General features: G+C 42.9%; 1 protein-coding gene across 1 annotated transcript in view; it reads right to left on the bottom strand.

Annotated features, from left to right (window-relative positions):
- ANKRD55 (ankyrin repeat domain 55) overlaps nt 1-21660 on the bottom strand; it is a 101304-nt gene that overhangs the window by 12255 nt on the left and 67389 nt on the right. Inside the window, exons 7-9 of the mRNA XM_067730073.1 lie at nt 20431-20559; nt 8552-8736; nt 2655-2822 (exon numbers count right to left, since the gene is read on the bottom strand). Coding sequence (XP_067586174.1) covers nt 2655-2822; nt 8552-8736; nt 20431-20559 — 482 coding nt within the window. The remainder of the gene's footprint in view (nt 1-2654; nt 2823-8551; nt 8737-20430; nt 20560-21660) is intronic.

Genomic DNA, 21660 nt, shown 5'->3' on the forward strand with positions numbered 1-21660 from the left:
AAACGGTCAGCAGCTGTCCGGCTGGCTCTTCCTGTGTGGAGAGTTTCCCTGAGGCACTATTCTGTTTTTGTTCCTTGGAAAATTCTGTGTTGTTCTCTTCTGAGGCCACAATTGATTTAATGCTTTCTGTGGTATGAGTTAATGATGAAAACTGACTGTGTTCATGCCCTAAAAGCCAGATTGCAACATTATTCTTTGGAGTGAGATATTGTAATATGTAATTTGAAAAAATCACCCCTCATTTTGGCTGCATATAATGAATGGTTTTTGTTTTTGTTTTTTTTCTGCAGGTCACACAGTGTATAAATGAATCTTTATTCCTGTGATATATTTTTATCCTCCTTTCACCTTCCAATAGGCTTTTTGAAATATTAAACACAACTTCTGGACTCCTGATACTACCAGAGAGAACCCCAGGAGATCTCTAGCATTCTTTCAAGTTTCCCCATACAGAATATGCCCCTGTGCTAACTGATGCTACTTCAGCATCTTCTATGAACAATCTCCTCCTCCTCTTAAGGTTGTGATTTTGGTCAGTGGGTCTCAAAGTATGGTCCACTGAACCTGGAGGTGAGGGCCCTGATAGTCTTCAGAAGTTTCATGAGGTTTAACCTATATTCATAATAATATCACTTCTCACCAGTGTTTGGGTTTTTTTTTTTTTTTTTTTTTTTTTGCGGCAGAGCACAGGCTCCGGATGCGCAGGCTCAGAGGCCATGGCTCACGGGCCCAGCCGCTTCGCGGCACGTGGGATCCTCCCGGACCGGGGCACGAACCCGTGTCCTCTGCATCGGCAGGCGGACTCTCAACCACTGCGCCACCAGGGAAGCCCCTCACCAGTGTTTTTTCCACTGGTCTGCTTTTTACACCAAGGGTGCAAGAGAGCAAGTGGGTGAAACTGTGGGCTCCTTGGCACAAATCAAGGTGGTAACAACAATAGACTTTCATTAAGAAAATTGCCATTAAACTTAATAATGTCCAGTAAATGTTATTAATTTTACTAAATATTGATCCTTGAGGTACATTTTTTCGATAAAATAGGAAGTACTCATAAACAATTCTATATACTGAAGTACAATGGTTGTTCTGAGGTAAAACATTTGTGCCGTTGTTTGAGTTGCTAGCTGAACTAGACACTTTTTTCATGAAACATGATTTTTATGGCTTATAGGCAAGCTGTGGTTATTTGGAGTTGGGCATTTGATTTCTCAAAAATGAACAAAGTGAGCCTGTCATTTCAAGGTAAACAATTGACATTAATTGTTGCCAATGACAAAAATCTAGCTTTCAAGCAAAAATTAGAATTTTGGAAAATTTGTATGCACACTGTGAGCTTGACAGCTTCCTGATACATAGAGGCTTTTCTGATGAGATCAGTGGTGATATTAACAAATGTGATTTTTTTTCTGGTATTGTATAATGAAATGTACTATTTGGAAGATCTTCATAACTAAGTAAACCAATATTTTCCAAATGACCAATGCAAGATATTATAAAATCATGCATAGATGTAAGACACATTTAAAGTGCTAGAGAGATGAATGGATTTTAATGTAACAGAATTCAAAAACTTCACTGATATGGTGACAGAGTCCACATTGCCACTAAGCTTTAGGAAACTACTACTTGTCAAGTTTTGGCGTAGTATCAAAGGAAAAGTATCCACAGTTATCTGAAAAGGGTCTTGAAATACTCCTCCCTTTTTCACCTACATATCTATGTGAGGCCAGATTGTTTTCATACACTTCAGTCAAAACAACCATATTGCAATGGATTGAATGCAGAAGCAGATGTGGGAATGCAGCTGTATTCTATTAAGCTTCTATAAAGATATCAAAGAGATTCAAAGAGCAAAGTAGAACAAAACTGCTCTTCTCATTACATTTTTTTTGGTTTGTTTTGAAGATGGGTTATTTTTTAACTAAAAATATGGTATTAATATTAACTTGTAAATGTAATGGGTTATTACTTTAAATTAATAACAAAATATTTTTTCAAAAGTTTCTCAGTTTTAATTTCTAATGCCATAAATATTGATAGGTGTAACTCACATAAACAAAAGCTCTTTAGGGTCCTCCATAATTTTTGAAAGTGTAAAAGGGTCCTGAGAACAAAAAGTTGGAGAAACGCTGATTTAGGCAAAAGAACAATTAAGGGTATATGGCATACTCTAGGGCCTGCGTGCCAGAACTACTGAGCCCGCGTGCTGCAACTACTGAAGCCCACGCGCCTAGAACCCATGCTCCGCAACAAGAGAAGCCACCGCAGTGAGAAGCCCGTGCACCGCGACGAAGAGTAGTGCCCACTCGCTGCAACTACAGAAAGCCTACGCGCAGCAACGAAGACTCAATGCAGCCAGAAATAAATAAATAAATAAATAAATAAATAAATAGTATATGGCATAAAGGGACGAGGAAAGGGAGAAGAAGGAAAGAAGAGATTAGAGTTCAGTGAATATTAGGCTGATGGATTCAGGTTTACTACTATCATTTTGCTCCACAGCGTCAAGGACATGTCATTACATGTTAGATAATGGCAAACACGATTATTAAGTTATTGCTGATTTTCTGCTAGTTTTGGCAGTTTAAACAATTTCATCCAATTTTATAAATCTTTGAAAGGAAGAAAAAATGAGTGCCTCCTGGTGCGCTCACCTGCTCTCTTGGGAGAGGAGCTTGACACAGGCCGTGTGACCGCAGTACAGGGCATAGGCCAGGGGTGTGCTCTCACTGATGTCTCGCAGGTTGCTGTCTATGCCCAGCTCCAGCAGTGACTGCACACAGTCTGCCTTTCCTGCAGCTGCAGCCCAGTGCAGAGGTGTCCTGGGGGACCACAGGAGAACAGCATAAGTGTCTGAGCACATGAATGGTACAGGTTACTTAGCTGGCAACAGCTCCTGCTTGAAGTTGGGTCATGACAGGAAAGACTTGTTGCTATTTACAGTGTGGAAATGGTATGTATTAAATGGGGCTTCAGGATGATGGTGTATGTGTGTAAGGGCCTCTCCTCTAATTCTGATATTCTGTGGCCTTCCACCTGCTTTGGTCTTTCTGAGAATTTCCTAGAAGAGGAAGTAGTGGGTCAAAGGGTATGAACAATCATAAGGCTCTTTATACATAATGCCAACCTGCGCAGTTCCAAAAAAACTGGCTCAATCTCTCCTCCTACTAGCTGTGTCCCTACTCCTTCCCAATATTGTATTATCACCATCTTTAAAGACTTTTGCCAACTTGGTAGGCAACATGGTACTTCAGTGTTGTTTTCTTCTGCATTTCTTTAATTAATAGTGGGGAAGAACTTTTGAAATATATGTTTATTTGCCATTTGAGTTTCTTCACTGAAATGATTCTTAATGCCCTATGCCCATTTTTCTATTAGATTATTAGTTTTTCTTACTAATTTATATGGGTTTTTAAAATATTTAAGGTATCAATTTTTTTCTAGGTTATGTTTATGAAAACATTTTCTCTAATTTGTTACTTAGCTTTTAATTTTTTTTTTTTTTTTTTTTGCGGTACGCGGGCCTCTCACTGTTGTGGCCTCTCCCGTGGCGGAGCACAGGCTCTGGACGTGCAGGCTCAGCAGCCATGGCTCACGGGCCCAGCCGCTCCGCGGCTCCCACCAGGGAAGCCCTTAGCTTTTAATTTTTTAGTGATTTTCCATAAAAAATTTTAAGGAATAATCACATTTATTTACCTCTTCATTTTTGGTTTGTTTCATGATTTTATGTTTTAGAAAGTCCTTCATCAGCCAGAAGGTGGATGAATATTCATCAGTATTTAAACCTTGTTAAATGGCAAAACTATTATTTTCTTAAGGAAGAAAAAAAAAAAAGCCTGAGACTGGAAGAAAATATTTGCAAACTGCACATTCAACAAAGAATTTGTATTCAGAATATGTAAAGTATTCCAAAACTGAATAGAAAAATACACACGCCAATTAAAATAAATTAGCGGGGCTTCCCTGGTGGCGCAGTGGTTGAGAGTCCGCCTGCCAATTCAGGGGACGCGGGTTCGTGCCCCGGTCCGGGAAGATCCCACATGCCGTGGAGCGGCAGTGCCCGTGAGCCATGGCCGCTGAGCCTGCGCGCCCGGAGCCTGTGCTCCACAACAGGAGAGGCCACAACAGTGAGAGGCCCGCGTACCACAAAAATAAATAAATAAATAAATAAATTTAAAAAATAAAATAAATTAGCAAAAGATCTGAACACTTTATCAAAGAAGATGCATAAATGGTAAATAAACACATGAAAACGTGCTCAATAACATTTGTCATTAGAGAAATGCAAATTAAAACACAATGGGATACAACTACATATTTATTTAAATGGCTAAAATTAAGAAAAAATAAAAAGAATGTATATATAGTATGTGTCTGTGTGTGTGTCTGTGTGTGTGTCTGTGTGTGTATAACTGAGTCACTGCTGTACAGCAGAGATTGGTACAACATTGTAAATCAACTATACTTCAATTAAAAAAAAAATTGGAAAAAAAACCCCCCAAACCTGGCAATACCAAAGGCTGATGAAGATTCAGGGTAACCTGAACTTTTATACATTTTTGGTGGGAATACAAAATGGAAACAGTCACACCAGGAAATAGTTTGTCAGTTCCTTCTAAAGTTAAACATACTTACCATATGACCAAGAAATCTCACTTCTAGATATACAGCTAAAGAAATGAAAATTTATGTTCACACAAAAACTTATACACAAATGTTTATAGCAGCGTTATCCATAATTGCCTAAAACTGTAAGCAACCCAATGTCCTTCAATGGGTGAATAGACAAACTATAGTTCATCCACAAAATTGAATCCTACTCAGCAATAAAAAGAACAGCCTACTGATATATAGAACATAGATGAATCTCAAGTCATTCTACCAAGTGAAATAAACCAATCTCAAAAGATTACATACTGTATATTTCCATTTATATAACATTCTGGAAAAGGCAAAACCCAAGAGACAGAACTAATCAGTGGTTGCCAGAGCTTAGAGATGGGGGAGGCCTTGACTACAAAAGGACAACCTGAGTTGATGCTGGAGGTGACAGAATTGTCTTGAATCTTGCTTGTGGTGGTTACATGAATCTATGCGTGTGTTAAAATTCATAGAACTATACATCAAAAAAAAAGTAAATTTTACTGAATGTAAATAAAAAGAAAACCAATATTTTCTTCTAGATTTATTTGGATTAAAAAAAAAAAACTGCACGTGTGTCTGTATGTGTATTTTGATAGGTGTGGTGAGGCCTGGAGCCAGTCTGACCGTTTTTCCAGTTACATAGCCAACTTTTCTCAATACCATTTATTAGTGCAGTGGGATCATATTTTGAGATCCTGACCTATATATGTACTTTTCTACCCTTCCTCTTTCCTCATTTAAGGATATGGTTGATTTTATGCTCAACCTCAGGGGAGGGATATAGCAGGGTGGATAAGAGAAATAGTCAGTGTCTTTCTGTTTCCAAAAGCCAAGCCCAGAACTGAGAGCAGATTTGGAGTAAATTAGCTCCCCAGCTGTAGAAAGAACTATCAAGGCAGATGGGACAAGAAGGTGATAAGAACATAAAGGACCACTGGACCCAAGAGCAAAGGGGACCCGAACCTTGCTTCCTTGGCAGAGATGCTGGGAAATGGGTGGTGGCGGATGTCTGTGTGGTGTGCCTGGGCAGTGGGACCCTGGGAGGCTAAGGAGGGGCACAGTGAAAGAGGACATGCCTGTGAATGGGGTTTCCCGTGAAGAGAGTGGCTACTCTTCCTGTCAGTCACTCTGGGAAAGGATCAGTCCTGAGGCAGGAAAGGAGGGCATGGAAGGCCTCTTCTTGGCTTTACTCTGGGGCTTGACCGCTGGCAGAAGGCCACCCCTGGGAGAGCCAAGAGGTCTCTCAGACATGGAGGCAGCCTGCGGGCCGGGCATCTGTGAAGGGGCTTGGGTCTTAGTATTCGGAGAGTAGCCATGTCCACAGTGCGACCACAGTCCCCATGGTAAATCGTGTCCTCTGTCAATCAAGCATCCTTTTCCTCATGTTATGATATGGGCAGAAATTTGAGAACCCTTAATAGGAGCGTATATTTTTTCAACACAGTCATCAATCACACTGCCTATTTGAACATGTAGCAGATATGATTCATTCCATTCTGTGTGAGTGAGGACTCCAAACAATATTTATTATGAAACAAGATGAGGCACCAGCCATATTATGCCTTCCTGCTTAGAGAATATATTGCCCATAAATTCAGTAGATGGAGGGCTGGATATCAATGGAGTCAGGTTTACCAACACGTGACAATTCTCTCTGGAGCACTGTGAAATACTCCTTCACAACAATTGCTAAGAGTGACTGTTTTAATTCTTCTGGCCATCAACATGGAAGAAGAAGTCCAGAAGGACACAGGGAAAAATATTATTTTGCAGAGAAACAGGAGAAGCATAGATAACTTCTAACTAATACACATAGAGCCTTCGTGGGCAATATGTAGCATCCAATTTCAGGTTATCTAAGCTGTAGTTCCTTTCTTATCTCTAAGCTTCAGGATAGCCCTACAAACATAGCAGACTGGACTCAGCTATCACAGTGAGGAGCTGGAGAAACAGGGCCCATGATTCAGAAGAAATTCATCAGAGACAAGCAGTGGGCGATGAGGTGGTCTCTGAAGGGCAGGAGATGATGGGTACAAGAATGCAGTGTTGGCTGGAGTGTCAGAAGCCAAGGAACGATTTATGGAACATGCAAACATTCTCTAGATAATTCCCAGATATGTGTAAGTAGGAGAGTTTGATAAAAGACTCTCCCTCCTGAAAATAAATGACTTGGGTACTAAAGGAAAGTATGACCTCATAGACTGACGAAATTTGGGACATTTAAGCTACACAGGCTATTTATGAGTTATGTGTTCTGTGCCATCAATCTTAGGCTAGTACCACCGTGTTTTAAATGTCATAGATTTATGATGTGTTTTAATATCGAGGAGGACTAGTTTCCCCATATTTTCCCTCATCCTCGTTTTTGTTTTTTTTAAATCATTGCCTTATTTTTCTTCTCTTTCCTCAAAAACTGTCTCTCCACTGGGGGGAAAAAAAAAGAAGGAAAGCAAAGTCACAATTGTTGCAAATGCATTAAGTACTTAAACCTATGAAAATTTTGAAAAATTCTATACTAATACAAGCTTACAGTTTCAATGTGAAGGCACAGCTACACAATGCAGGATGCAGAAACTGAAACAAAATGAAGAGCAGGATTTGATTAGTGCATGCAACACATGAGCTGAACTTTGGAGCAGGAACTAGACCTTTCTTGAGATTTTACTTCACTTTGAACCCTTGTAGGACCCAATCTTTTGCCTTTTCTTTCTGCCCTTGGTTTTTCTTTCTTCCCTGAGGCTGGGGGAACTAAATTTTCTCTGCTAAGCATGTGATAATGCAAAGTGGGAAATACTCTATTCAGAGCTGGTTCTACAAGTATTTTGAAGTAGGCCAACTGTTTTCTAGCCCTCTTTTCCTAGGTGTGTTCTTTTCTTCTCTTTTTGGATCATTCACCTTTTCTCCTCATGTAACTAAGTCCTATTACTTTCTTACCTGCTCAAGTTCAACATCTGCTCTTAGGAAAAGGTCTACTTTCAATGATTTATACCTTAATTTTAATTAAAGTCATCATGTTAACCATCTTCAGCTTTTGAGACTTACTGGAACCCAAGAATTTTTTCCCCCTGTGTTATAAGGATTTCAGATATCAGGAAGTAGGAAGTGCTTCTTGGGGCATCTAAAATCATGATAAGTAGATGGCTAGATTTGCACTTCAATAGAAAAAGGTAAACAAAACTATACGTAGTGTACAAGCCTTATACTCATTTTCAATAGTCTTATTTGTTGTTATATTATTCTTATATTTCCATTGAGTCTATGCCTAACTGAAAGAAAGGTTAGATACACATAGTAATTGAAAAGTTCTAATAGTTGATTATGGATGAAGGGCATGTAGGTAAAAAGCTCTGTTTAGAAGTCAAGGGTACAAGTTTTCAGTTAGATGCTAAATACCTCTGAGGCAAGTCTCTTTACCTTTCTGGACTCAGCTTCCTTTTCTATGCAAATATATTTTTAATTACTGAAGAAACCCAAAGCAGAACCCTGATAAGGTCACATCTAGTTCTGAACACAAAGCCTCTATTATGCTCTTCTCTGGATAACAAGAGCTTGTTGACTTTATGACATAATCTAGGAACAAAGGAAAAGAATTAAGACTTACTGTTAAAAACAAAAAGCGCCTATAGCAGGAAGCTGATATACAGAAGGCCTTCTGAGAACACTGAGAACGGTTAGCAAAAAGTGGAAAGTCTGACAGTACTGTACAGTCATGGTGTTTCTCTTCATAACAATGATTTTTCCTGCCCTGACTAAAATAGAGCAGCTTTTATTGTCACAAGCACATGTATAAATATTACTGGCAGTAAGGCTATAGTCATACAGGATAACTCCTTAAACATCTTCTTTGAGATTAAAATTTGGAAAAGATGACTGGTAGTTCCCCACATTTCTAAGTTGCCATGGATACCTGTCGTCCACATCCAGAGCCTGCAGGTTGCACTCAGGGAATCTTGCCAGCTCGTTGATGATGTCACTGAAGCCTGCTGCTGCGGCGATGTGCACACACGTCTTCCCACTCTCATCGTCGTAGTTGATTATGGACGGACCCTGGTGATGGCTCAGAATGATGGAACACAGAATTCTATTTCCACTCTGGAAAACAGAGTCAAAGAAAGCTCATTAGGTACAATCCAGTGCTCTTCCCTGTCTATGCAAATTAAGATAAAAATTCAAAGCAAAAAAATTCAAAACAACAAAAAAATAAAATTCATTTTATCAAACCCACAAACAAATTTCCACTTGTCTCAAGTCACTGCAGGGATTTTTGTCTCCTGTAGGAGCTAAATTGTCTTCCATAATCAGTGAACTAAGGAGGACTTAAATACAGGTGTAATTGACTGACATCAGAGCTAGCACAATGGGTGGGCCACCTAGATGACTTCCTCATTAAATATATTCGTTTTGTTTCCCCCACTTGCTGTAGAGGTTAACCCCTGAGAAGCTGGCAGAGTTAATTTTAATGTTAACAAAATGACTATGACGAGTACTGACTAGTGACATAATGATGATCAGAATGATCTGGTAATGGTCAAATTGCTATAAATTGCATGTAATCTAATTGTCAAAAATCCTTTGTGAAAAGAAGTGGGTCATAATTTAGTAGCTAATCGATAAAAAGAAATAAAAACAAATAAGTATGAAAAGGAAAGAATTTTAGGCAACCATCTAAACTGGGTTCTTCTTTCTGTGTAGGTGTATAATAAGTTTTTATCTTATCTTTTTTTTTTTTTTTTTTTGGCTCTGTGGGTCTTCATTGCCGTGCATGGGCTTTCTCTAGTTTCCGTGAGCGGGGGCTACTCTTCCTTGCAGTGCAGTACGCGGGCTTCTCATTGCGGTGGCTTCTCTTGTTGCAGAGCACGGTCTCTAGGGCGCACAGGCTTCAGTAGTTGTGGCGCACGGGCTTAGTTGCTCTGTGGCATGTGGCACCTCCCAGGGCCAGGGATCGAACCCATGTCCCCTGCATTGGCAGGCGGATTCTCAACCACTGTACCACCAGGGAAGCCCTTATCTTATCTTTGAAGGGAGGCTACTCTACACTCTTTTTAGTAACCTGTCCCAGCCTTAAAAGTCACCAGCTCTTTCTTGAGAGTGTCCTACATCTCTTCAGCTTGAACAAATGAGTAAGTAAATGCTGTGCACGTTACCTTTCATTGTACTGAAAAATACAAAAAACACTGCATAAGCATTTGCAATTTTAGATGACAATAAATCCTCAATGGCCAGTAAATTCTAGTTTTATCTCACACAGTGTAAAAGTCTTATCTTTCAGATTTCTCCTGATATCTGTGTAAAGATTATAAAACAGTCCAAATAATTCATCAGCATTTTAATTTTCTCAGTGACTCTATAGAGACACTGCATCTCCACGCAGCAGGTCTCACGGGAAGAATGGAGGTCTCTAGGAGGCGTGAGGAGCAGGTTACAGAAACGGCAGAGACACGCTCTAGTTCTGGGGGCCAGGAGCCAGGTCACGTGCCAGGCTCAGGGTCCTGGGCAGAAAGAGTGTTGAACATTTTTTTTTTTTTTAGCATCTTTATTGGAGTATAATTGCTTTACTATGGTGTGTTGTTTTCTGCTTTATAACAAAGTGAATCAGCTGAGAGTGTTGAACTTTTTTAAAGCTGCAATTCTAATACATTCCAAGTGCTATTCCACAGCCACCTCCTAATAAATTTTCCCATGTAACATTTCTTTTGGCATTCCTCCCACTTTATTATCCCAGTTTATTTCACCCCAAATAAAAGTTGTCTTTTAGAACCTCTGAGTCAGTTTGCACAATTCTGTGGAACAGCACCCTTTCATTTTTGCTTTTCCTCTTCCTTTTCCTCCCCTCTCCCTGTTTGCACGGAGGACTCTCTGGATATCCCGTTACTCAGCGTGGCTTCACAGGGAACCATTACACAGTGAACCCTCGAGTGTGCTCCCACTGTATCAGGGGACCGCAGCTGATACAAGTTCTGCAACCTCTTGCAGGACCAAAGGCTCAGGGCACTCAAAGCTCTCAACTTTGAGCCCCAGCAAGAGTGCTGAGTGGGTTTTAAATGTTACAACCAGGGCCAGCTACATAATTTATGGGGCCCAGGGGAAATGTGGAGCCCCCTGCTCACATGGCAAAGGAATAATGTATTCCCTTCTTCTATGGTGTCTCTCTGGACCTGTCATTGCGATTTTTATTTGCTATTTAGTGTCACACTCCCTTGGGCTGGGCATTCTCACGGTGATTGCAAACCCTCACAGGTGCCTAGGGCCCCATCTTGCAACTCAGCACATGCTCAATCCTGACCCTCCCTGAGTCTGTGCCCAGACCCCTGCCAGGGGACTAAGGAGCTGGGGCCTGAGCATCTGTCCCAGGGCAGCAGGGAGGTGGGACTGTGTGAGCTGAGGCTCCAGTGTCCTATTAGACTTAACATACAAAACACAGATTCAACGACAGAATTACTGAGAATTTTCAGATGGCCACAGAGCATTATACCCGGAGCACAGAGCTCCCTGCTGAGTGTGGGGCATCTGTGGCTTTACTGGTCACACACCCATAAAGTGGGCCCTGCCTGCAACCTTTTTCCTTTTTTCCTTCTCACCTTCCCCCTTACATCCTCTTTCTCCCTCCATTCTTCCTTTGTCTCACAATGACTTTTAAATAATTCAGATCAATGACTTTAGTTCTATGGCATGCCTGTCATCAAAAGGTGGCTACAGTGAACACATCTAAGCTTTCATGCCTGCTTTATCAGCTTTTCTAAGGTTCTTTCACCTGATGTTACGTAAACATATTTTGAGGGGTCTGAAATACGGTATATTTAAAACAATCAAGAGACCCCTCTCCCCTTTTAAGAAGCACTAGCCATTGGAGAAGGAAAACAGAAGCAAAAAAGAGTGTCCACTCAATGAATTGATTTTGTTTATGGTTTCCTGGAAGAGCAAAGGAATTCAGGTTGCCACAGTGATTCAAACAGCAAAACATTCTGTCACGGTTCTCCTTCTGTGTGGGATGGAGTGTCAAGCACAGATGGAAAAAACAAAACTTACTTCTTACACACTGTCTTCCCCTCTCCTTGCCTGACCCACAGAGGAGCCATTCTGGAAGCAGCCAGCTGAGATAGAGGCTGCGGCCCAGCACATCTCAGTGGGCCTCTTCTGAGTTCCTGACCAGACAGTCCCAGACAGCATTTCCCTTGCGAGCTGGAGTCTTACATGGCTTTTCTGGATAAGAGAAATTCCACCCCCTTACACTTTTCCTCCAAAATGCCTTTTGTCCTGAATCTTCCAGACAATTCCTTTGTCTCTAAACCTGGCCCTTACTTACAACATTGTCATTGCCTTTTTTTTTTTTCTTTATAAGAATATCCTCCCAGGAGTAATGGTGATAACAATGTTTACCGAGTGAACGTTCTGTGCCCAGCACTGCATTTCCACGTTCTAACTCATTTAATCCTGACAACAACTTCATCAGGTCGGTACTCTTATCATCCCCATATCGTAGAGGAGAAATTGGAGGCACAGAGGGATTAAGTTGCCCACTGTCACAGCCAAGAGGTGGCAAAGCCAGGACTGACTGTCTGCAGAGACCTTGTATTTCACCACTACACCATTTTGTCTCCAGTTAAAAGTACGGTCTATTTATTTGATCCTGCATGTTCATATGGGAGGAATTTAAGCGAAAACTGCTGTTGGGATCAGCAACATCAGTAGCAATGAAGTGCGCCTTGCCAACTGAGACCTTCTTCCAACATTAGGTGCTTTCAAAACCTTTCCTAGGAGGGTTGCCACGGTGCGCCCTCACAAGAATTTGAGAGAGCCCTGGAGAGTATTAGTTTGTGAGCTGAGTCCCTGGCTCAGTGGTCTCCTGGTAACAGCATTCCCTTCTTGGCAAAATGGGCTGAGTGTCAGTCAAAGGGAGTCTCCAGGCCTGGGAAGCCTTGGTCACAGACACCAGGAAGCACCAGGAGAGAAGAAATGGGATGCTGCCCAGAAGGGCCCTTAGGAAGAATGGAGAGTGGGTTTCTGTTTGGTGGGAATATCATTCAACAGGGGAAGCATATTGTATAGATATTATGGAGCTCTAGAAATCTACATTGGGTGGCCAAATGAGATTGTGGATTTACTTATTTTTGCTGCATTTTTGTTCTTTTTGTCCATGGGTAATCCATAAAGTGCCTTCATGTACTCTGAAAACTGCTGGGAACTACCGAGTCCTAGTCATTTTCTCTTATACCTCATGAGGGAGGGGAATTCGCAAGAAGCCTTGCCAAGAAGGAAGTTGAATTAACGTACAGGAATTTTGCTACAGGAGACTGAGAAAAAACAAGATTCCAGTATCTTGATCACAGACTCTTATTCATTTATTTATTTATTTTTGGCTGCGTTGGGTCTTCGTTGCTGTGCACGGGCTTTCTCTAGTTGCAGCGCACGGGCTTTCTCTAGTTGCAGCGAGCGGGGTCTACTCTTTGTTGCGGTGAGCGGGCTTCTCACTGCGGTGGAGCACGGGCTCTAGGCGTGCGGGCTTCAGTACTTGTGGCACGCGGGCTCAGTAGTTGTGGCTTGCAGGCTGTAGAGCTCAGGCGCAGTAGTTGTGGCGCACGGGCTTAGTTGCTCTGAGGCAGGTGGGATCTTCCCGGACCAGGGCTCGAACCTGTGTCCCCTGCATTGGTAGGCGGATTCTTAACCACTGCGCCACCAGGGAAGTCCCGATTGTAGACTCTTTTTATTCTAGGTGATCTCCCAAGGAGTCTTAACGCAAGATTCAGGACTAGTTGTTTATTTGTTAACGTGTTGGCGGCATTAATTCTATGGTGGGTTCTTCAGGGAGGGAACTCCAATCTCCATCCTTCTCTTGGAGGTAGGGGTCTGTTTGTCACATGACAGTGACTGTACAAAGCAGACGTAAGGGTTTTAGGTCACATGGCCCTTTTAAAGGGCTGGGTGGTTTTGTGCTATGAGAACACTGGCCCGTAAGTTCAGCTGGAGCCAGATGTGTTAGACTGGAATGGAGCTGGAGGGGAAGTTTTACTAGTTTGTATAGCGTGAACACTTGAGAGTTGAGGGTTTGGGGCTAACTAGAGGACAAAGGGGCCCAATATCCTGGCTTGGAGTCAGGACCATCTTCATGGTTAGCCCCTTTGGACCCAGGCTTTCTGCTTGGCCTGACTCCAGAGGCTGCTGTATCCCAAAGCCTGGGGCTGACTCTCCTAGAGAGCTAGTGGAAGTTAGAAATGGGGGGGTGGGGGTGGGGCAGTGAGGCATGGTGACCCTCAGCTGCTGAACTACTTCATTTCACAGGTGCTCTAATGATTAATATGGAAAAGCCCCCCATGAAACCTCCTTCCCTGCTGTGTTAGTGTGTAGACAGCGTCTAGCTTCTGCTTCTAGCTGTCTGGCAAGGTGACAGTCTCTAGGACATCTTTGCATTGCCCTTGCCACACCTATGACTGGGAATCTTTCTGCTGAAATGGAGTCTAGCAAAGAGTAACTCATAATAAATATTTGCTGAACAATGCATAAATAAATAAATAAAAACAAGCCTTACCAACTATGGGCAAAGCCAAACGAAATAGAATTTTACTCATCCTTTTCTTAGCTTCCCTTTCTTCTTCTCACTATCTCCCGCCTTTCACTCTCTTTTCGCTTCTTTCCTCACTTATGTCTACTCCTAGGTGAGTTCCTGTCTCTTCTCTGTCTACCTCATCCCCTTCTTCTCTGCAACCAAGCACTGGGGAGCTGACACATGCAGGCCACTTTAACTTAGGCTACCCTTCAAGACAGCTCAGTCTTTGCTCCCAGGGTAATGGGGTTGATTTCATAAATTTGACTTTCTCTTTGTTTACTCTGGGCTTTCTGTGGGCATGGGGTGTGTTTGGGTAATGATAACCTCCCTGTGCACTAGTTTCACCACCTGTGAACTGAGGGGTTGGACTAAATGACTTGTGTGGTCCTTTCCAGTTCTAAGGCTCTTCCATCTATGAACCGGATCCACTGGTCTATGACATTTGTAATTATCCTTTGGCACTCTGAATATATTTAAAGTATACTTACAGGATTTTGATACAGTTCAAACAGTTGACCACAGATTTTGGCCACCACGGGAAGGAGGAGGATTCCATGCTGGACCAAATCAGTCTCAGGCACTGGGGTTGATGGTTATATTCAAGAGCTCCAAGGGTATGTGTATGTGTATAATTTCCTTAACCACATAACCACATACTGAATGAACAAACATGAAATAGTTTTATATTACTGCAGTTCTTTTCTTTCTAACCTCCCTTGAAAAATGCACTGAAAGAAGAGTACTGCTGAGGAAGATTCCAGATAAACACATTTTCTAGGTTTAGCAGGAAGGAGCTAGAGGTGAGATTTGAGGGGCAGTAGACACTTGCCCTTCTCACTGACCTGCCATCATATCTATCCTAGAATTCCTATCATTAGAAAAAACTCCTTGATACTAAGCCACATGGACTAAGGTACGTGGACTTCCCTGGTGGTGCACTGGTTAAGGCAGCTGCCAATGCAGGGGACACAGGTTCGATCCCTGGTCTGGGAAGATTCCACACGCGGCAGAACAACTAAGCCCATGCGCCACAACTACTGAGCCTGTGCTCTAGAGCCCACGAGCCACAACTCCCGAGACTGTGCACCACAACTACTTAAGCCCATGTGCCTAGATCCCATGCTCTGCAGCAAGAGAAGTCACCACAACGAGAAGCCTGTGCACCGCAACGAAGAGTATCCCCCACTTGCCACAACTAGAGAAAGCCCACACGCAGCAACAAAGACCCAATGCAGCCAAAAAAAAAAAAAAAAAAAAAAAAAAAAAAAAACTAAGGTATTGCATTCCTAGAAGTTTTGATTAAGCTGAAAATGGTATTTCACAAAAAGAATCCAATAAGCCACTATTCCCACTGGCTTGGGATGGATAAGCTTATTGAACTGAATTCAGTGAACACCTTTTTGGTGTTCACAAAGATCTGTTCTGGATCTTGAAAGACGTCTGGATGAGTAAGGCACACTGCCCTTAAGCACATAGTCTAGAAGAGGAGACATAGGCACCCCACTGATTGTTAACACCAGTAACAGAAGTAAGGAAGTGCTAGACGGAGGGAAAAATTCTGAAAGGGAGCTCAACAAAGAGGGTGAACTTAGTTGGGCCTTGAGAAATAAGGAAGAACAAGTATAAACTCTGCAGTTAGAAGGGATGATGCAGGGAGTGCAAGAAGAAAGAAGTATTTCACCAAAAGGGAAGCGCATGACCAAGGGGAAGACAGGATGAATCTTTACGATGTACTGAGGAGATTACTAATATTCTAGTATGGTTGGAGTAGAGCCTATATGGCTTGAAGAGGAAAGGGCAGGGAGTGGGGTGGGTTGCAGAGAGCTTGTTCATGGCAGTAAGTGCAAGTCAAGGAGTTTGTTCTTTACCAGAAAATGGCACTTGGTGAAGGTTTTTGAGCCAAGAACCAGCAGTGACCATAATTGTTTTGTTGTAGTAACAGTTACGTTAGTACATTCCTTTGTGATTTGTAGAAAGAGCACTTGGTGCAATGTGAGAATAGATTGGAGAAGGAAAGGGCTGAAAGTAGGAATACAGATACTGAAACTGTTCAGGTGGGAGACAGGGGAAGCTTGATCTAAGGCACTGATGGTAGGTGTACTAAATTGTCTCCATTTGTTCTTCCCGGTTAACTCTCCATCTTTTTTCATCCTGCTTTTCATCCTTTAGCATGTATGAACTGCATCAAATGGGCCCTTTGCCCTTTGGCTTCTGGTTGGGATTGGCCAGTGAGTGGTACTGACGGGAGATGGATGTAGGAGGAAAGGGCGATTGGGGCATTTATCCTCCGGTTCCCTCCCTGCTAGGCCACAGTTTGACCGTTCCATCAAAGTCTACAGTTTCAGTCCTAGGCCCTTTCCTACAGCTACAGCCTTTGCTGTGTCTTAGTAACCATTCCCTCCCATGCCCTCCCAGATGCCCTAATGGCAACCTGCTGTTGTGTGTAAATAGGCCTCTTTATGAATCTATGCTCAAATAATCCCATCTGAGTGGGTTGTTTCCTGCTGGGGCCCTGATCTATACAGTGGGGATAGAAAGGAGTACACAGAGATGTGAGGCCTGAGGAGGTGGAATCCAGAGGTCTTGATAACCAATTACACATGAAGGATGATAAGGAAGCAGTGTCCATGGGCCACATGATGGCCTTTGGCTTGGGCTACCAGGGTGGATGGGAATGTGACGGGAAGGAGAGATCGTGGATTCAGTTTGAACGTGCTGAGTTTGACGTGTCCATGGGAAATTATGGGAAGATGCCTGGTAGAGCTGGAAATGTGAGTTTAACGTCCAAGAGAGAGGTCAGAGCTGGATTTTGATCTGAGGAAATTCTGAGTAGAATGATAGTCGAAGCCTTAGGAACCGATGGGCTTTCTGAGGAAAGGAGAATGAGAAAAAGATTAATGACTAAATTTTTGCAGTGTTGAGGAGTGAGAGGAAGATGAGTCCGAGAGATACCTGTGTCGAGTCCTGATAAGCTAGTGTCATCACAGATAGGCAAGAACATGCCCCGAAAGGCTGAGATTCCATCAAGGGAGACTGGATGCAGATAGGGACAGAGTTCTGCTCAGCGTTAGCCCAGAGAGAGCCATGCAATCTGGTCTCCTGGGCAGATGGGGGAGGTGAACAAGGGCAATGGGCCCACAGGAGGGCACCACCAGCTACCAAGGGACCCAAGAAATGGGGGCAGAAGTGAAACTTAGTTTACTTTTTGGGCCCAATGTTTCAAATCTTTACTGCTTTGGTTGCCTGGGTCAAATACAGAAGCTTTATTAGTTCAAAGTGCTATAACTTTAAATATAGTCTCATATAGTTGAAGAGAAAAGCAGGAAGTTCAGTGAAAGGAATTAATGACAATGGGAAATAGACTCATTTATCTGGAAAAACTTTATGAGGAACACAGTGCTGGCCCTGAGTTATAAATGAAGAAGAAGGCTAATGGTGGCAAGTATAATCCCGGTTGCAGCTGACATTTGGAATTACCCTCAGTCTTCTTCGCATAGTTAAGGGCAGAACACACCACTTCTGAATTTTACTGCTAACCGCAGGGAGGGAGACGGTGTACAGTTCCTCCAGAGTGTGATTCTTAACCTTCTGGCGAGGGTGGGGGGTAGTTACAGATCCTCATTGAAGAGTTGAAGAAACTGTGAACACCTTCCTCAGAAAATTGTATGCTAACATCCTCACACATAAGCACATGCAATATTACATAAAACTGTAGGGGTCCTAGAAGGAACCTGTCTTCTAAATCTTGCCCCCCACAATGCCAGATGCAGAATAGGTGCTCATGAAATTTTTTTTTCTCATGAAATATTTATTAAGTTATTGAGTCCATAAATGTGTGAGGCATTAAGCTTATTATATAAAATCATGGTCAAAATGTAAATATCTTAGGTAGAAGTAGCTAAGGTTTTAGAACCCATTAATACGAATTCATTTATCACAGTGGTTTTCAACCCCAGGTGGACATTACAATCTCCTGGAGGAAGGGAAAACTTTAAAAATTACTGACACCCAGGCTCCACCCCAGACAAACTGACTGAAAAACTAAGGGTGTGGGGCTTGGGTATCAGTATTGCCTAAAAGCTCTTCAGATGATTCTAATGTGCAGACAGGACTGAAATCAATGTAGCAGGTTAAAAGCTATAACATTTAGTAAAGAGAAAGAACGCAGTATGTAGATGTGGGTATGATAACTAAGCTTTCATGGAGGAAATTGGGAGCCATCATAAAAATGATAATCTCTTCCAGTTACAAAGAATATTACACATCACTGTCATGCGCATGGTCTCATTCATGCCCCAAAGGTACACCTACAGTTAAGCCAAGCAGGTTTAGGTGACTCTTTGCAGAACAAAGCCAGGTCTGTTAATGCAAACTCAGATCTTCTGAGTTGGGCACATTTTTCTTTGGATTTTGCCAAATTGCCTCTTGGAGGATCAAAACAAGGGTTCCCACCCATGGAGAGCCCAACCCAGAAGGGGTCTGGAGTGGGGTCTGGGAACCTGTTGTTTTACAAGCACTGCTGATTATTCGATTGCAAAGCCATCTCCCAAGCAGCAGCTCTAAACTGGGCTGTGGTAGAGGAAGGTGGAGCAGAGGAGGCATATCAGTCAAAATTACCTGGGGAGATTTTTAAAATGCACATGCATGAGCCCCATCCCAGATCTGTGAAATCAGAGAACAGGGGCGATGGGAGTGAATATACAGAAAATGCTTGATTCTGATACCACTCTCACCTTAGTTGAGAGCCAACACATGTGGGATACATCTTGGCTGCCCAGCCAGGCTGCCCTGGGACCACTGCTCCAATGGTGACCCCTGACCAGCCAGAGGACTGGGCTCTGGGCAGGGACTGGCACGAGGGCAGCTGATTAGATACTGAAAGTATGGAGGAGGGTGCTAAGGGCAGGTGAGGATAACAAAAACATGCTTTGTTCACTTCACAGCTTTGCAGGGCTGGCCCTGCTACAGGGTAACTGAAGCCAAATTTGTAGGAACAAAAACAGAGTAGTTTCCAAATCACTTCTGTTTTGCCCTTATCTCAGGCACACATGCCAACCCTGAAAGTTCCAGGTGCCCTTCTCTGCTGTGTGTGGCATGTGAAAACACCTGAGTGAAACCACCATCAGGGCGTGCAGAATCACAGGGATCCTGGCGGCAGTTCCGCAAGGGTGCCCTTATTGGGCTGATAGAAATAAACAGTGGGGATGTCTAGGTTAGGCATGAAGAGACAGAATGGGCTAGCAAGTTTGTTGAAAGGATGCATAGTATCGCTCTCCTCTCAAGGACAGAACAGATAACTCTTAGTTAATCATTCCCTTTGAATGATTTCCTTAGAAGACACTTCAATAAATGTTAGCTATGGTCATTCTTTCACCTTAGTCTCAGTTTTCCCCTCTTTGGGTTTTGTGTTTTTTAAAAATTTTTGGCTGCACTGCACCGCACAGCATGTGGAACCCCAGACCAGGGATCAAACCTGTACCCCCTGCATTGGAAGGTGGAGTCTTAACCACTGGACCACCGGGAAGTCCCAGTTTTCCCCGCCTTGGACTGTAGATTTCTGATTTCTCTGGCCATGTGTACTGATACAGACTCCCTTTTGGGATAGTGAGGTAGGATTATGAGCCACAATTTTCACTGGTCAGAGTACCACTGTTCAGGGTCACCTGGAATTACTCTGCTTCAGAGGATTTGGAAGGAAGAAGACAGTCATGGTCCAAAGACTTTGAAGGGACTTTCCTAATAATTCTTTGAAGGGTTATCCTGGTACACTGTGAGCCAGCAGCAATCATTGAGATGGAGAAAGAGAGAGTGAGAGGGTGTGTGTGTGTGTGTGTGTGTGTGTGTGTGTGTGTGTGTGTGTGTGTGTGTGTGTGTGTGTGTGTGTGTGTGTGTGTGTGTGTGTGTGTGTGTGTGTGTGTGTGTGTGTGTGTGTGTGTGTGTGTGTGTGTCAGCCGAGGTGGGTGATATTCTGTAACTCCTCCCCCTCTTTACCTTGGCAGGATTTCTTCTCAGCAACTGATGCACCCAAATCCTCCAAAGTGACAGGTTTGCTGTTGCTGCTCTGGATATGAATGAAGGGAAGAGGGCAGCATGTATCCTACTTGCTCTGTTGTACATATAAAGTCCATATCAATGCTGGGACTGTACCTTTGAAAATTCCATCTTTCAGGTCTGACATACTCAGAATTGTTAACATTGCTTTACACCATTTATACTTGAGACAAGCCCACTGGCTAACTCCTCACCTGCACAGCCCAGTGGAGAGCTGTTTTAAAGTCTTTATCCACAAGGGTGGGGTCTGCCCCCTTCTTCAGCAGCATTTGGGTGTGTTGAGGCCGGTTGTGGAAAGTTGCCCAGTGGAGTGGTGTCATCCCCTACAAAACCACAATCAGAGGGACACAGATGAGCACAGGATATCAGGAAGGAAAACGGAGCACACTTTCTCCTCAGGCCTGAGGGCGTCACCAGATGTGCTGGTTGCCGCCTGTCAGTTCATTCGTTCCTTGAGCCATTCATTCAACAGATACGTATTTGGTTTCTACTTGGTGCCAGGCAAACGGATGTTAAGGACACTACAGTGAATAAGAGAAATAAGATCCTGTCCTCATGGGAATTACACTGTGGTAGAGGAAGACAGATAATAAATAAATGCATGCAAACAATCAAAAGGATTTTCCAGATTGTTGAATGCTATAAAGTGGTTGAGAGTTCGTGCCCCAGTCCGGGAAGATCCCACATGCCGCGGAGTGGCTGGGCCCGTAAGCCTGTCTATTTTACTACGGTATCCCCAGGGACTGAACCAAGGCTAAATAAACAGCTGTTGAATGAATGAATGAAAGAATGAATGAATAGAGAGAGGAGTAGAAAGATGTGAGATGAGGTTAGAGAGAGGCAGGGCTGATCCTGGGAGCGTGGGATGGGGAATACCCTGCATAAGGCCTTTGGATTTTATTCTAAACTCAATAGAAAGACAGTGGGGGATTTTAAGCAGATGTTGACATGATCTGATTTACATTGTTTAGAAGAAATCACTCTGTGGCAGCTTGGAGAACAGATCTGGATGAGTCAATCTGGTGAATCCCACCTTCTTTCAGAGCTTAAGGTCACACACTATAGGCATCATTTAATAATAAGATAAGCTTTTCTGGGAAACATTTGCCAAAAAGAACCAGTATTATTTGGGAGTGTACTATGAAAAGATGGCCTCTTCTCCTTGACGATGGCTCTCAATAATATGAAATGTATCTAAAATGGTTCTAGATTAAGATGCCTGGTAAAGGGAGCAGAGGACGTAGGTAGCTTTCTCTTTTTGGAGCTGTCTCTGCAGGTAACATAAAGATAATGTCACCGCCTTGCCCTCCTCTGCTCATCCAAGATGAGCTGAGTGGAGAAGATGGGCCTCAGCCTAGCTAGGAGTGCAGAACTAATATTATTCCAGAATTAATATGTATTGATCTAGAGATCTTTATGAGTTC

This window comes from Pseudorca crassidens, chromosome 3 (assembly GCF_039906515.1).
Source record: "Pseudorca crassidens isolate mPseCra1 chromosome 3, mPseCra1.hap1, whole genome shotgun sequence".
Classification (NCBI taxonomy): Eukaryota; Metazoa; Chordata; class Mammalia; order Artiodactyla; family Delphinidae; genus Pseudorca; species Pseudorca crassidens.